General features: G+C 58.5%; 1 protein-coding gene across 1 annotated transcript in view; it reads right to left on the bottom strand.

The window, feature by feature from the left end:
* Positions 1 to 241: 241 nt before the first annotated feature.
* DDX31 (DEAD-box helicase 31) overlaps positions 242 to 14,391 on the bottom strand; it is a 60,726-nt gene continuing 46,576 nt past the window's right edge. The window contains exons 19-20 of the mRNA XM_040963755.1: positions 11,556 to 11,721; positions 242 to 430 (exon numbers count right to left, since the gene is read on the bottom strand). Coding sequence (XP_040819689.1) covers positions 286 to 430; positions 11,556 to 11,721 — 311 coding nt within the window. The 3' untranslated portion in view covers positions 242 to 285. The remainder of the gene's footprint in view (positions 431 to 11,555; positions 11,722 to 14,391) is intronic.

Genomic DNA, 14,391 nt, shown 5'->3' with positions numbered 1-14,391 from the left:
GGTTTTTAAGATTTTTAATGTCCTCACAGCCACAAATGCTCTAACAGCTCTCAGCGGAGCTGCGAGGGCCTCAGGCCCCTGGCGCAGGGCAGGGTCAGGGCCGCCGCTGCAGTCCGTGCCACCTGCAGCCAGGCAGCAGCCGCGCATGTAGAGGACCAACTCGTAGAACTGACTGGTTGTCCCGGGCTGAGCCCCTCCCATCGGGGACCCAGGTGTGGCAGGGAGGCTTCTCTGACAGAGCAGGGCAGAACTTGGGACGCGTGGGGGCTGCCCTCAGCAGGCCCTTCACGGAGAGCGCTTCCGCCGGTTCCGGAGGCTGCGGGGCGGCTGCGGGCCCTTGGCTGCAGCCTCCATCCCGCTGGAGTACTCGGAGCGCAGGAGCTCAGCCAGCCGGCGACGTCTGCTCTGGGTCGGCTTCCCGAGGGCAGGCCTGCACAACAGTGACAGCAGAGGAAAAGAAACTTTATTATTCTTTTCTTTCCCATTTGGAAGGAGGCTGAGTGGCAGCTGGTTCCGAGACCGTGTGGCTGACATTTTTGTATTAAGAGAGGTACAATCCCTTCCGTGGGCTGGTTTACGTTTTCTATGCACCAGAAGATTAGACACAGCAGTGACAGATTTTCATAATGGTGGCAAAATATCATGGCATTTTTAAAAGTAAGGCTTTGTTCTGTGTTGTGTTCTCGGGAAAGAAAGAGCTGCACACGCTCCCCCAGACGGCAGTCCAGGTGCGTGCGGGCGGCCGAGTGGCGGAGGGACGAGGCCCTCCTCGCGCGGCAGCAGCTCCCCAGCAACCCCACAGTGACCCGCCCCACTCGGACTCAGTGTCCACAGATCCAGAACTTGAGACCCACTGCCAGGGTGTGGGCGCTGGTGTCTGGGCCACCCCAGGCTCACAGCTCCCACACAGTGGGGTACTAGAGGGAAGTCTCCCCTTGCCCTGATCTCTACAGAACCCAGGGCTGCAACTGCTTGGGTGCCGCATCCGAGCGAGCGTGCTCCTAAGGCAGCAGGCTTCCCATTTGATCACACATCAGAGGCGGCGGTTTGTAGTTCAATCACACATGAGAATGATTATTAAAACTGAAGAGTAAAATGTGTCTTCAGATGAGACTTCAACCAAAACAGCGACAAAACAATTACTGATGAAGCCACACTGCCGTGTCGGGCGATCCCTCCGACCCCCCAGGAAAGGGTGGCGTCTGAGGACTGAGGACTACACAGCCGTGGCAGTCTGACGAGCTGCCGTGAGCCCAGGGCCCACCTCGCTGTGCCCATCAGGGTGGCACCGCGCAGCCACGGACCAGAAGCCGGGCCGCTGCTGTGCCTACAGAACTGCACCCAACCTGGGCTGGGAGTACTGTTTGTCATCACCGCCTGGGTGTTGCTGCCCATCCCGACATTAGGAAGATGTGGAAGTCAAGCAGTGTAGGGAACGCACAGGCGAGGTCAGGGGTCAGGAGGGCGGAGCGTGCGTGGTGCAGCAAGGACAGAAACCCACCGTGTGAGCTGCCACTCCTGGAGGCAGGGATGGTTATGACCCTGGTATCACAGAGAAGAGACTGCAGGAGGCATGCCGCTTGCAGAAGCCAACAGAAACCCGGGCTGCGGGTCCAGGAGCAGAGAACCACGCCGGGTAGGATGGCAGGAAGGCCCGACCGGTCAAGGCAGGGGGAGAAGGAAGCATGGTCTGTGCAGGAGGAGGAGGCACAGACGCTGGGCTCAGAAGTGCCTGCTGCTACTGGCCGGGCAGGGCTGTCCTCGGGGCCTCACTGGACAGGTGGCCATGATGCTGAGAGTTCCTCGAGCCCTGTGAGGGTTACACAGGACACGCACTGTGCTAGCCAGGGCTGCCCGGGTCGTCCCCCCGGAGGCCCACGCGTGGCAGACAGGCCCGGAGGTGAGGAGCACACGCCCTGCTCCACTTGTCGCAGGAAAAGCTTATTTTTAGACAGGTTCGCTGACAGACTGACAGACGGAGCGAGAAGGTTCTGACAGGAAGGCGTGCTGCTCTCCCCGTGTTTGAAGCCGGCTACTCACAGGTGTATGATGCTAAGTGCAACAACATGAGTTTCAAAATATGCAAAATATCAGTCAGAATTTTCTCGCCAGCACAAGCTCCTGCTTCCGGAACTGCTGCCGCCGCTGTTCAAACAAAATAAACGCCGAGGCTCAGGAGGGCAGCTTCCAGGCACGGCTTGCATGCACGTGACACTGGCCGTCACTGCCCAGGCTGTGCAGGGCCCAGCAGCCCATAGAATGCACGTCACCTCCATGGTACACACCCTCCCATGCAGGCGTGTGTTGGGGTGGTTCAGGCTCTGTCCCTTTCCAGACTAACCCAGGCGGCCTGAGGCAGAGGAAGGCACACCCTGTGCAGAACCACAACAGGTACGCTGATGGAGGACCTTGGAGCCACAGGGCAGGGGAGCAGGTAGGGCCCACAGCTTCTAGAACCTTCGCCCACGGGTGGGAGAACCTTGTGGCCATCCCATAGGAGCCCTGTCTTCCTTTGTTCTAGGCCTCGGGCTGAAAGGGCAGAGACGGGAAGAGGACCCTCTACGCCCGGGGCCTGTGCTGGGCGTGCGTGTCCTCCTCTGCCAGCTGTAGTTCTCTCAGGAACTTGCCAACTTTCTCGCCCTCCTCGCTCCCTGCCCCAAATACCCGAGCCCCTATCAGACAGGCTTTCTGTGCATCCACTGTAGTAATCCTGCAGTTACCAAGCAACAGATCAGTTTATCTAACCGTGGGAACTCCGGCTGACCATGCAGGCTGCAGTCCCCCTCCCCCACCCCGCACCAGGCTGGGTGACTCTGCAAGATGGACAGGTGCCAGTCAGGTGCCATCACAGCCTAACTGGGCCATCAGCACACCTGCTGGCATGACTGCTGGAGCAGGGCCCCCGGGGAAGGCCTCTGTCAGTGACGCATATGCTTGCAGGGTGGGGTCTGTCATCTCACAGTGCTCCTGGACTGCTCAGGCTGTGTCTACTGCTTGGGGTCACGCTTGGAAAAGTCTCCATCCTAGCACTGAAGGATCGTCCGAGGGCGTTTTCCTCTAACCTGCCGTATCTTCTTCCTGTTCAGGACTGAGTTTAGTCTATGAGGCTTCACTGTTTCTGCCAGGAGTCTACCTGGTGGCCCACCAACTCATGCAGTGTGAACACCTTCTCCAAGGACCTAAGCTGTGGCTTCTAATCCACTCTCGAGGCTGTGTGTGCATGGGGGTGGGGGCAGAGCAATGTCACCTGTTCACGGGGCTGGTCAAACAGCAGTGCAGTCACCAATCACTCGGTTGTCGACAGCCTAGGTCATGGTGGGCAAAGCTGCTGCCTTTGGCACCAGCATCCCATCATCCCATGCGAGTCCCGGCTGCCCCATTTCAGAACTAGCTTCCTGCTAATGTGCCTGGGAAAGCAGTGAAGACGACCCAAGTCCTTGGGTCCTGCACCCATACGGGAGACTCAGTAGCTGACTTTTCAAGTAACAGGCTGAATCTCTGAGAAAACAAACATATAAAGAGATCGAAGCAAACCCTTCCGACTCACCACATGAGTTTCACAACCCATTCCGAACCTTCCCGTGGTAGCACAGGCGCAGTGACATTGCTTCCTAGGCCTTTCCTTCATAGGCCTTCCCAGCACCCCCAGTGACGGGCACTGCCAGCTGCCCGTCTTCCCAGCACCCCCGATGACGGGCACTGCCAGCTGCCCGCCTTCCCAACACCCCCAGTGACGGGCACTGCCAGCTGCTCGCCTTCCCAGCACCCCCAGTGACGGGCACTGCCAGCTGCCCGCCTTCCCAGCACCCCCCGATGACGGGCACTGCCAGCTGCCCGCCTTCCCAACACCCCCAGTGACGGGCACTGCCAGCTGCCCGCCATCCCAAAACAACTGCCAAGGTCCAAGAGGAGGCCAGGGGACCCCAGGCAGGCTGTGAGGGAGCGTGGGGTGCAGTCTCAGGCTGAAGATATTCCCCAGGGGACACACAGCACTCTGAGCCCCGGGTTGAGCAAAGGCTGGCATGGTGCTAGGGCCTGCTGCTGCCCGATGGCGGAGAGATTTGCTAACTAGCTCACATCTAGAATGAGTTGGGGGCACTGGAGAGTACTTAGCCCAGCCAAGTGTGCTGTGGCTGTGGACGGCAGGCCCAGTTCTGCCATTCCGCAGCCCAGAGCCTTGGCAGGAGCGGTTCTTCCTGGCTTCCTGCCCCACAGTCCCCAGTGGCCCACACACCCTGGGAGCGGGGACAGCGGACGCTTGGGCCACACTGTTTGCTTCTCCGTCATAAGTGATAAGTGGTAAGTGCTGGGAAGATGGGGAGCTGCAGAGCAGATATGGAGGCAGGTGTCCCTGGAACCAAAGGATAGGACGCCACCCCTAATCCTATCCTGTCCTGCTGGACATTGTCAGTGACCTGACAGATCAAGAATGCAGACTACACGCTACCCCAGCTCCTTGCTCGTGTGCCCAGCAAGGCAGTGGACCATGATCCACAGGCTTGTCTCCTGCCACCCAGGGCAATGCCACCTGGAGCTCCTGGGGCTCTGGTCCAGTCCAGAGCCTCTGGTTGTGGGTTTTTGGGCTATCACCCAACAAAGGAAAGTGCTGACTATCTCTCTGCTTTTCACATCAATCCATCCATCAATCTTAGAAAGTGCCATGGCTGAGGCCATACTCAGCCCTGCAGGAGCAGTGGGACCGACGGCGCCAGGCTCAGGCTGTGGTTGGACCGCAGGGTTCAGGGAAGCGTACGAGGACCCTGACTCACTGAACTGTGAGGGCTGGAGACACGTGACTTCTGAGCCACCTGGTGCTGGGTGAAGCGCTACACGGTCATCCTCTTAGCCCAAACTCAGGGCAACCCCGTGGTACACGGCTGTGTAGGCTAGCCGCTCCTCAGCAGAAGGGCTGGCACCAAAGTCAGGAGCATCTGACTCCAATGCCCTGGCTGTGGGTGCGGGTGGGGAAGGGCAGAAAGCTGAAACTCAGTACTGCCCACAACCTCCTCTTCTTGGAGGCCGGCTGACACTTGTGCAGCCCATGCAGGGTTGCCCTCCGGTATCAAGCCAGTTTCCCCCATGCACACAACCACACGCTCTCCTGCCTTAAAGCTCATTTCTTTGGTTGTCTGCTCCTATCAGGAAATATCCTGGTTAGGAAGCCAGGCAGGCTCCAAGGTGCCCGGCCCTGCAGCAGCATGCGGAGGCCCTGGACAGGTCTCAGGGAGGCCATGCCTACACAGGACTCACTGCAAATCAATGGCAGCTGTCCCGCCTCATGGCATAGCGGAACCCTTATCCACAGTTTGGATGTTGCTCTAACATCAGGAGCAGGACAAAGATGACATGTAAAATACAGCTCAGCCAGTCGCGAGGCCCGGGCATCACCAGAGGAAGAGGTTGTGGCGGGCTGGGGCCAGACTCCCCTCGTGAGCACACAGCTGGGTGGCATGAGGGTGGCGCTGGGTTCTGACTCAGGAGACACCTCGGCACTGGACACTGTGAACTCTGAGCACAGGGCAAGTTCTCCTTGGGGGTAGGGGCAACAAGGATGGCCCAGTGGGGAGCAGGCTTCCCTGCTGCACACGGCCACCTCTGCGGTCAGCTGCACCACACTCCCAGGGGAGGCGGGCTGGGGCCTGTCCTTCACTGTCAGTGCTGGCCGTGGGGCTGAACACGCACCCTGCGGTTCCTGCTGTGTGCAGGTGACCCAGGTGGGCAGAAGAGTGGGTCACGGAAAGCCCTTTAAACACCTCATTAGTTGGGTGGGGACAGGCAGGGTGCTGCATGAGGAGGCAGAACTGCTAACTTCGTGGTATCAGATGAAAAAACAAAAAACAAAACCATGCTGGGAGCATAAGGCCAACTGTGAAAGCCGCATGTGGCCGGCAGTAATGGCACAGAGTCTGCCAGCAGGGCTCGGGGCACCTGATGCCAGCAGGGCCCGGAGCAACTGATGCAGAGAAGGGAGGGGGAGGGGGGACCTCGCACTGCGGCACCCCCGAAGAGTGACTGCACGCAGTGAGCGTGGTGGTAACGACCAGCGGAGGGACCATCACCTCCCAGGGCCCGGTTCCAGGCTGGACAAGCTTATTCCTCTCAGTTGTGTCCCAGACAAATCAGCAGGCGTGGGCTTCCAGGGCACCGGTGCCCACTCCCCGGACACACAGGCTGGGAACACTGACGTGTTGGGCCCTGTACGCCAGTGACGACTCCACATCCTCCTCAGGCCGCAGATTCACCAGCTAGCTCCCCACAAACTGCTCCACTCACTCATTCCTTCCAGTCCCCAGAGTGCCGGGTCCAGCTCGTGGTATCCTAGGAAGCCATTTCCTTCAGGCCTTTCGGCTCTGCTGAGTGTCTTGCAGGATGGGGCCTGCACCTGGCTGCCAGCAGACCCTGTCTCCCACACACAGCACACCTGTGCCCCAGTTCCCGTGGTCAGGACCCAGGCTAGGGGCTCTGATCCTGTCTGAAAGTCCTCTGGCATTGGGAGGTGGGGTAGGTGCAGACGGCCCAGCACGTCCAACTCCTTCCTTGGGAGGGCAGCTCTCCATGCCTCCTACTGAGGCAGTCAAGGACTGGGGAGTAGGGTGAGGGACATGACAGACACACGTACACACACATGTGTACAAGACACAAGCTGGGACACCAGCAGTGGGCATCGACTCTCTCCCCACAAAGGGGTCCTAAGGACAGACTGGCAGGTGCATCAGGAGCCGCAAAGACCATGTGCCCACCAGACAGGGCTGGTTCTCAGAGGTTACTGGGCGGGCAGGCAAGGTTTCCTTCTCCAGGCCTCAGCAGGTGCCCCCCACCCCCATTGCTGCCCACCACTGCCCCCCTAAAGTACCTCCTCTCAGAATCACAGGGCACCTTCAGTGCCAGGTAGTAAGGCAGAGGCTGGGAAGCGAGTGAGCCAATGCTGGGCTGGGCTTCCTTCTGTACCACCACAAGGAGCAGAGAGGACAGACAGGAAACCGCCACCACAGGGCCGGTGGGCGTCTGGGGCACCCCATCAGGCAAAGCTCCCTGCGGCAGGAGCGGGGAGGACCGGGCCAGGACACCATCAGCAGAGGCCAAAGGGCCAGCGGAGTCCCATCCATGCAGAACCTCATGAGGAGGTGTGCGGTTTGGTTTAATCTCTAGCACCATGGGGTGTCCCTGAAAGGCTCCATGCCAGGGCCAGATGGGCGAGGGAGTGGCACTCAGGCAGGCTCTGCGGTGGCCAGGAGAGACTGGGAAGGGAACGCTCCGTTCAGAAGGGGCTGAGGCAGCTGCTCCTCACTGCTCCCTGCGATAGGGCAGAGGCCGAGGGATAAAGGCTGGACAGCAGGAGACAGACAACCTGGGCTGACCAAGGTGCAGCCAAACCACACACGTAGCTTGGTGCAGCCTCCCATCTCACGACTGGCCGCTCTGTACACAGTGACAACTGGCCCAACGCAGTTGAGAGCACCTTCACGGCGGGCAGGAGGCCAGGGTTGCCGTCAGCTAATTAAGTGATAGGAAGGGCTGTAAAGCCATGGCAATGCTGGCAGGGCAGCGGCTCCTCGCGAGGCGGACCTCGCTGCACAGGGCCAGGAGAGGCTGTGGGGTCTGCAGGCCAGTCCCGGAGGGCAGTTCTGTGCTTTCGAGGTTGGGTGTGCTAACAGTTGCCATTGCCACACTCCCTGCTCCTTCCCTCAGTTCCAGGGGCATCTACACGGCTGATGGGCAAAGAGGGAGGCACCACACAGGGCTCCCGCATGTGCCCTGCCAGATGCCCAGCTCACATGCTCCTCATCTGGGCCCATCCCACGACTGCTCGGTGGCACCAGGACCCCCTGCTGTGGGGGTGGGGGGGGTCCAGCTGGTCCTCAGTCCATACTTGACCACTGGCAGGTCAGCAGGGAGGACATGCAGGCAGCAGAGCCTCAGCTGGACCCAGCTTTGGCTACGCGGCCATTTGCACAGTGAGCCAGCAGCTGGAAGGTCTGTCTCTCCGGACTCCATCGCGAACTAAGGGAACCTTAACGACCAGAAACAAGAGTCGGGGGAGGGCAGGGGCCGGCAACGGCGCAAGTCCCAAGAGAATGACAGAGCGGAAGCCTGGAAGGTGGAAAATGCCCAAGGTGGGACCAAGCACATTCCAGACTCTATATTCAGCGTGGAAGCGTGCAGTGTGCGCCTCACCCAGGCAGTAACGCCTGGCACGCCGCAGCTGCCCAAGGACACGCACAGGCTCCGAGAAGTCATGTTCTTGTTAGGAAACAAACGACTTCCAGCCGTCGTGCGCACAGTGGGTAGGGAAGGGCCTGCCGCGTGCTGCCTGGGGCACTCTGCCGGGAGGGCCCGCCTGCTGGGTACAGCCCGATCTTGGCCACAGCCAGGAGCGAGGGACCAGGGAGGTCCCAATGTTACTGCTTTACGTCACGTAAACTGGGAACTACCAGGTAATGCTTCAGCATCTACACAAGGAAAATAAAGCTGCAGTTCTAGCAATAGTCAGTAATTCAGAAGGCGCCATTATTAATCTTAAAAGGGGGAGCTGAGAATAGGGAAACGAGACGATTCACTCACTGACCACAGACTCTCCAGGAGTGGCATCAGACACACCTGTGGAGGCGCGGTGCTGGGCTCGGCCCAAAGCCCATACGCAACAGGCTGGCCGCTGGGGCGCAGGCGGGCTCCCCACTCCTGCACCGCATGACGGGGGTCGGACAGCTGGGGGCAGCAGGCACCCTGTGGGCACAGCACACGCACTGGCCTCTCCCAGCAGCCAGCATGGGGTGTCTGGGGAGGCGTTTAGAGTTGCCTTTCGGAGCGGAAATGTGCTGGAGTTGGTAAATACCAATTACTGAGATCTCATTCAGGGACATTACTGATTTAGTTTTTTCTGAAAAGCAGTTGAGTAAAGGAATAAAGAGAAGTCCTGTTGTCACTGCATGGAAACTCCCGGCTGTTTCCCGCCTCGCCTGCCCTGAACTCCTTGCTTGGGGTGTCAGGTGCGCTGGCCTGGGGCAGCACAGGCGTGCTTGTAACACGCAGTTGCTTCAGGCAGTGCGCCCCGACCGGCGTGCAGGGGCTGTGGAGAGGCCAGCGCTGGTCCACAGGCAGGTGCACATGCTCCCTGCTCGGACGATCTCGGGCGGCCACAGCCCCGCACTTTGCGGGGTTTGAGGGATTTTTTGTGCCATCCTCACACAGCGGCAACGGGCGTCTGTCTGCCCGAACCCTGCCTGGGGTGTGGAAAAGTCCGTCATGTTTTCTCTGCTGCTTCCCCAACCACGATTATATGGTCCATGTGCAGATTGACTGCGAAGTCATTCCCCTCCCCCCAAAACAAGCATCCACCCTGCCCGAGTGCCCGTCTGTGGTGCAGGGCGTGACAACGGGAAAGTGGCTGTAACAGAGTGGTGACACGGCAAGAACAGAGAGCAGCATTGTGATGTGTGGAGTAATCCTGTGCCACTGCTGTCACTCACCCTTGGGCTCCCGCTGCGCCAGCCAGACATCAAAGGCGTCCCACACCATCCTACATGCTCTTCAGCGGCCGAGCAGCCCATTCTTCCCTGGATAAAGCCTGCTAAGTCCCGGCTCACAGGGCTACGGCGGTCCTGGTGCCCATCTGCTAGCCAGGCTCAGCTGAGGTGGGAGGAGGCACTTGCTCCCTCCCTAGCGACTTTCCAAGGCAAGGACAATACTGCAGCCAGTCCCCCGCCCCGCCCCGCCTCTGCTCTGTTTCCAGCACCTGGGCAGCAGTTTGGATACCCTGGTCAGAAGGGCTGTGGGTTGGATGAGCACTCGGCAGTGACCCTTCCAGTCCGCAGAGTACATCTGCTAAGAACAAAACACTAGGACTGTCCTGGCTCTGCGGAGAGGAATCGGACAATGCGCTTCTCCACAGGGATCACTGGGCAGGTGTGGCCCTGCCATCCCAGGGGTCAGCATGGCTGAGATGGCCACAGGACAGGCAGACTGCTGATGTGCGCTGTGCTGCCTCTCAGTCCCATGTCAGGCTCCCCAACACATGCAGACACTGGCCAGCCAACTCCAGAGGCCCCTGAGCTCACACACCCTGACAGGCACACATGCCTGGGACCAAGGCGGGAGACAAACTGGCTGGGCTGTAGCCCCGTTCGGGCCGAGCCAGGCACTGCAGCAGAGTGGCACGTGGGGAGAGGGCTGCTGGCTGCCTCATGGAACTGCTGGAGTGCTGGGTGGGTACAAGTCCAAAGTAGCACACCTCACAACTCCCAGGACAGAGCCACACGGGGCCATGTCACACCCATCACAACTCCGAGGTCGGGAGCCACACGGGGCCATATCACACCCATCACAACTCCCAAGTTGGAGCCACACGGGGCCATGTCACACCCATCATGACAGCCTAGTAGGGGCAAGTCCGCAGACTGCCCTCCTTGTGTGCCCCGGGTCTGGACTCCACTGTTTGTGGGAGCTCTGCCTGAGAAGGCCTTACAGGGTTCACACGGGTTCCGCTTTCCAGAACAAGCTTTTGGATTACCCAAGACAGGACTTAGCTTCTGACCTTTTGGAGTCCCAGAATCTGGGGCTCTGAGCCAAGATCAGCAAAGATCACCAAGATCAAGATGAGCCAAGATCACCCTGGGAGTCCCCTGGTTACATCAGAATGGACCTGGAATGTATATCCAAGTTCCCTTGCTCCAAGACAGGTAGTCATTTCCCTGCCCGGAGAGGCGGGCTGTCCCCTCCCCCAGAACAGACCAGAAAACCTGTGCCCCGAACAGGCTGCCTGCTGACGTATTCCATGCTCCCTGGGAGGTGAGCCCCTCACACGGCAGCAGGCAGCCCAGGTCTCCAGTCTTGCCATCACAGCTTGTGAAACTCCTCCGTGCACAGGGCCGTGGCTGCAGGAGCCTCTGTGCCCAGCACCGGTCCACTCCCAGCTGGCATGGCGACAGTTCCCAGGGCTTAGTACCTGCGAAGGGCTGCACCTGCTGTTCCAGGACACAGCATCTTTGGGGAGAGAAGTACTCACAAGATGCTCTCAGCTTTGGGAAGCTGCATGTGGAGCCCAGCTCCCATGCAGGCCACACCCCTTCCTTGGCCTCCACTTTATCTGGGGGACCCCCAGGCAGCTCTGGGAAACACCCCTGGCTTCCGCCTGAGTGTGCAGCTGCAAGTAGGCCCTTAGCACTGAGCAAGGTGAGGTGTGGTGCCCAGGCCACCCTGGGAGTCCCTTGGTTACAGACTTGGACCTGAGCAACTCCTGAACTCGCCAGGACAGGGCTCACGACCACAGCCTTGGTACACAGCTCAGCTGCTTGCCATGGTCTAACTACCTGTAGCTCCGACTGTGCCAAGTCCTCCTGTTTCTCTAGCGAGGACGGTGAAGACAATGCAACAGCTTTGCCCTGTTGCTGTAATACTCCCCACGAGACTTGTGTCCGACTTGGGACACCGGATTTCTCAAGTTGAGCTATATAGCCGGGTAAGACTTGGAGCGCCTCGGCCTCCCAGCCCACCTCACCCACGCTTACATCGCTCTCGGCCCTCCAACTCGGCCACAGCACACCTCCAGCCCACCTCACCTTTTCAGGATTGCTTTCTTCTTTCCAGCTGGGATGCTAAGGTTTTTGGGGGCATCTCTTAGCCCGAAGCTCTTGGCCACGTGTCCAAGATGGAGGGATCGGACGTGGAAGATGTGCTTCAGCTCCCGGGGGTAGGTGGCATAGGCACGGATGAAGGACTGCAGAGCTGATGGGAGAGCAAGGGAACCATGTCAGGACTGGGGTGTGCGAGGGCCAGAGCCGCCCACCCCCAGGGCCTGTAAGCCTCCAAGCCTTACCAGAATGTGACCACAGACACAGCAACCCTAGATCTGAAACCCAGCTAAACCCCCAAAACTGCAGGCCGTGATTATCACTGAACTAAACTTAGTGACACTGCTGAACTGATTCGAATACTGTGGCACCGCAGCTGGCACAAGCAGGCATCTGATAACTGTTGTATAAATGAATAGTGTGAGACTTGGAGAAAAACCAAGAAATGACCAAATTAGGACAGTATTTTCTTACCAACACAAGAAAATCATTAGGCACACACATTTCAATAATTTTTTCCTAATTAAAATCTTCTTTTAAAAAAATGGCTATTAATGTACACAAAGGTAAAAAACCCTGAGCAGCCCCAAAGGCCCTTGGGTAGGGTGCCCAGCTGCTTGCTTCCACCACAGCCCTGCCCCCAGGCTGCCAGCTGGCCAATCCAGAGGCAACCCAACCCAGATGCCAGTTCTTAGCTGTCCAGGGCAATACAGAGCTTCCGGAGCCCAGCTCCGGGCAGTGACGAGACAGCCTGCGCGGGCGGGCAGGGCTCCGGCTCACCCAGCGGGCATCCTTTGCCAAGAGACCGTGCTGGAAGTAGTGTTTCCTTGACATGCAGTAGCAGGAAAACTGGGTGTCTGCCCTCTTCCGCCCACCCCCAGGAGGCCCAGCCTCCCAGCCTGGCTCACAGGTGCCTGCTGAGCCACTGGACGGGCAAGTTTGCCCACAGCTTAAACCTGAGAGCCCAGCAGCACCTGGAGAGCGGCGTTTAGGAACAGTAATAAAAAGTGTCATTTTAGCAGCTCAGCTGCAGGAGGGATCCTGGGAATCCATCAAAGCTCTGTTTACTGAGCAAAGTGAGCTCCTTTTCCCAATCGATGAGCAATAATAACCGAGGCAGCTCCCCAGCACCCCTCTCTGAAATCGCTGCTCACTCCCCTTGTTAATAACCGAGGCTTTTCAAAGAAAATCTTTAACACTTCAAAGGTCCATACAGTCTGGAGGCTCAGACCCCACCAGGGCTCCCAGACACACAGCCCCACAGCCTAGTCCCAGGAGGGCCACGCCCACAGCCGGGACAGGAGGGCTCCGCCTCTACTCCACTGCCCTGGCAGGTACTCTGGGCTCAAACTTTGAACCCAAGTTCAGTCACTAAGGCACACCTCAGACCCCAGTGGCAGCAGAGCCACTGCACTTGCCACCTCCTATGCAGCAGGGAGTCTCGCGGGGTCACCTCCCTTCCTCCCCTTCTCCGCCCCAGCCCTGGGAGCCAAGCACCAACAGGTCCCAGGAAGGGCAGGTGCCCAGCTAACAGCTTCACGGGGTAATGAGCTTGCCAAGAAATGGCAGGGACATCCTCCCCCAGGACAACTAGTCAGGCAGCTCCAGGCAATGCGTAATGGTCCTCAACTTCCTGTCCTCCAGGCTCTTGTCTCCCAGGGGATAGCTACGGTTGGTCAGCCTCACAGGTGCGCAAGGGCACCGGGCTTGGATAACTGACCAGCAGGAAAATGTCAGCTACAGCGGGCTCAGAAGTGTAAGGAAGGACAGGGCTATAAGACAATGCAGCGGAAGTGAAGCAAGGAATTCTGGGGGCTACAAGCAATGAGGGCCGAGTATTCACCACTTGCCATTTCTGTGGCCTGTGACCGACAGGGCAGGAGTCAGGGGCCATCTACTTGAAGACTCCCCACTGGACAATTCATCCCCTGCTGCTCCTCCTCCCTCACAGGGAGCATGTCACACTAAGGAGAGGAGCTAGAGCCCCAGTGAGGGGAAGGCAGGCCTCACTGTGGCCCTCGGGCACGGGGTCAGGACACACCAGCAGCCACAGTCAGCCAGACGGCGGTGTGTCAGAGCAGCTGGCCAAGTGCTCAGCCGTCTTGTGCTGGCGCCGGGGGAAGGGTGACCTGTCACACCGGGTGGCTTTTCTGGACTTGGAGACACATCCCTGGCAAGCAGAGGCAGACATTCTGCACCCGGAGGCCACCAGGGAGGCCCCAGTGCAGAGGAAATTCAACCAGAAGAGAATGGGGCATTTGTAGGTTAAAACAAACAAACCATTTTCCAAATATGTTAACACTATTTTTACAACTTGAATCCCTGGCTTAAAAACATAAGAAACGAACAGGAAACTGGCAACAATTAAGTGTTGCCTCTGAACAAGGCTGGATCAGAAAACGCAAAAGGAAAACAGACCCACGCTCAGCCCGCTATCCAACTGGGTGTCAGCAATATGGCAAAAGCCAGGCGCTTCATTACTTATTCATGAGGTGGGCTTGGAAATGACATTAAAGGGAAGCAAGTCAGTAGTGGGATTTGCATATGCAGATCTAGATGCAAAATACTGCATCAACTTATGGGTAGAGTTCCGTGCATCTTCCCTCAGAATCCAACCGGAGACGGGGATTCTCCCCGACGGGTTTGTCCCAGCACTGTCCACCTGGGGCGGAACCCAACCACAGAACATGAGTAGTTCAATGGTGACAAGAAAAACTCAAACCATCTTCTCTAAGAACTACTGTATGCAACTTCTACTTCGATGACCCAGGCACCTTAGAATAACTATAGCCCAAAAGTTGGTGCGTGTCCCACACTGCAACTT

The sequence above is a fragment of the Ochotona curzoniae genome, unplaced genomic scaffold, assembly GCF_017591425.1.
Source record: "Ochotona curzoniae isolate NIBS_2020 unplaced genomic scaffold, NIBS_Ocur_1.0 scaffold_3208, whole genome shotgun sequence".
NCBI classification, from domain to species: domain Eukaryota; kingdom Metazoa; phylum Chordata; class Mammalia; order Lagomorpha; family Ochotonidae; genus Ochotona; species Ochotona curzoniae.
Note: the sequence above shows the minus strand (reverse complement) of the source record. Positions and strands in the feature narration are given on the sequence as shown.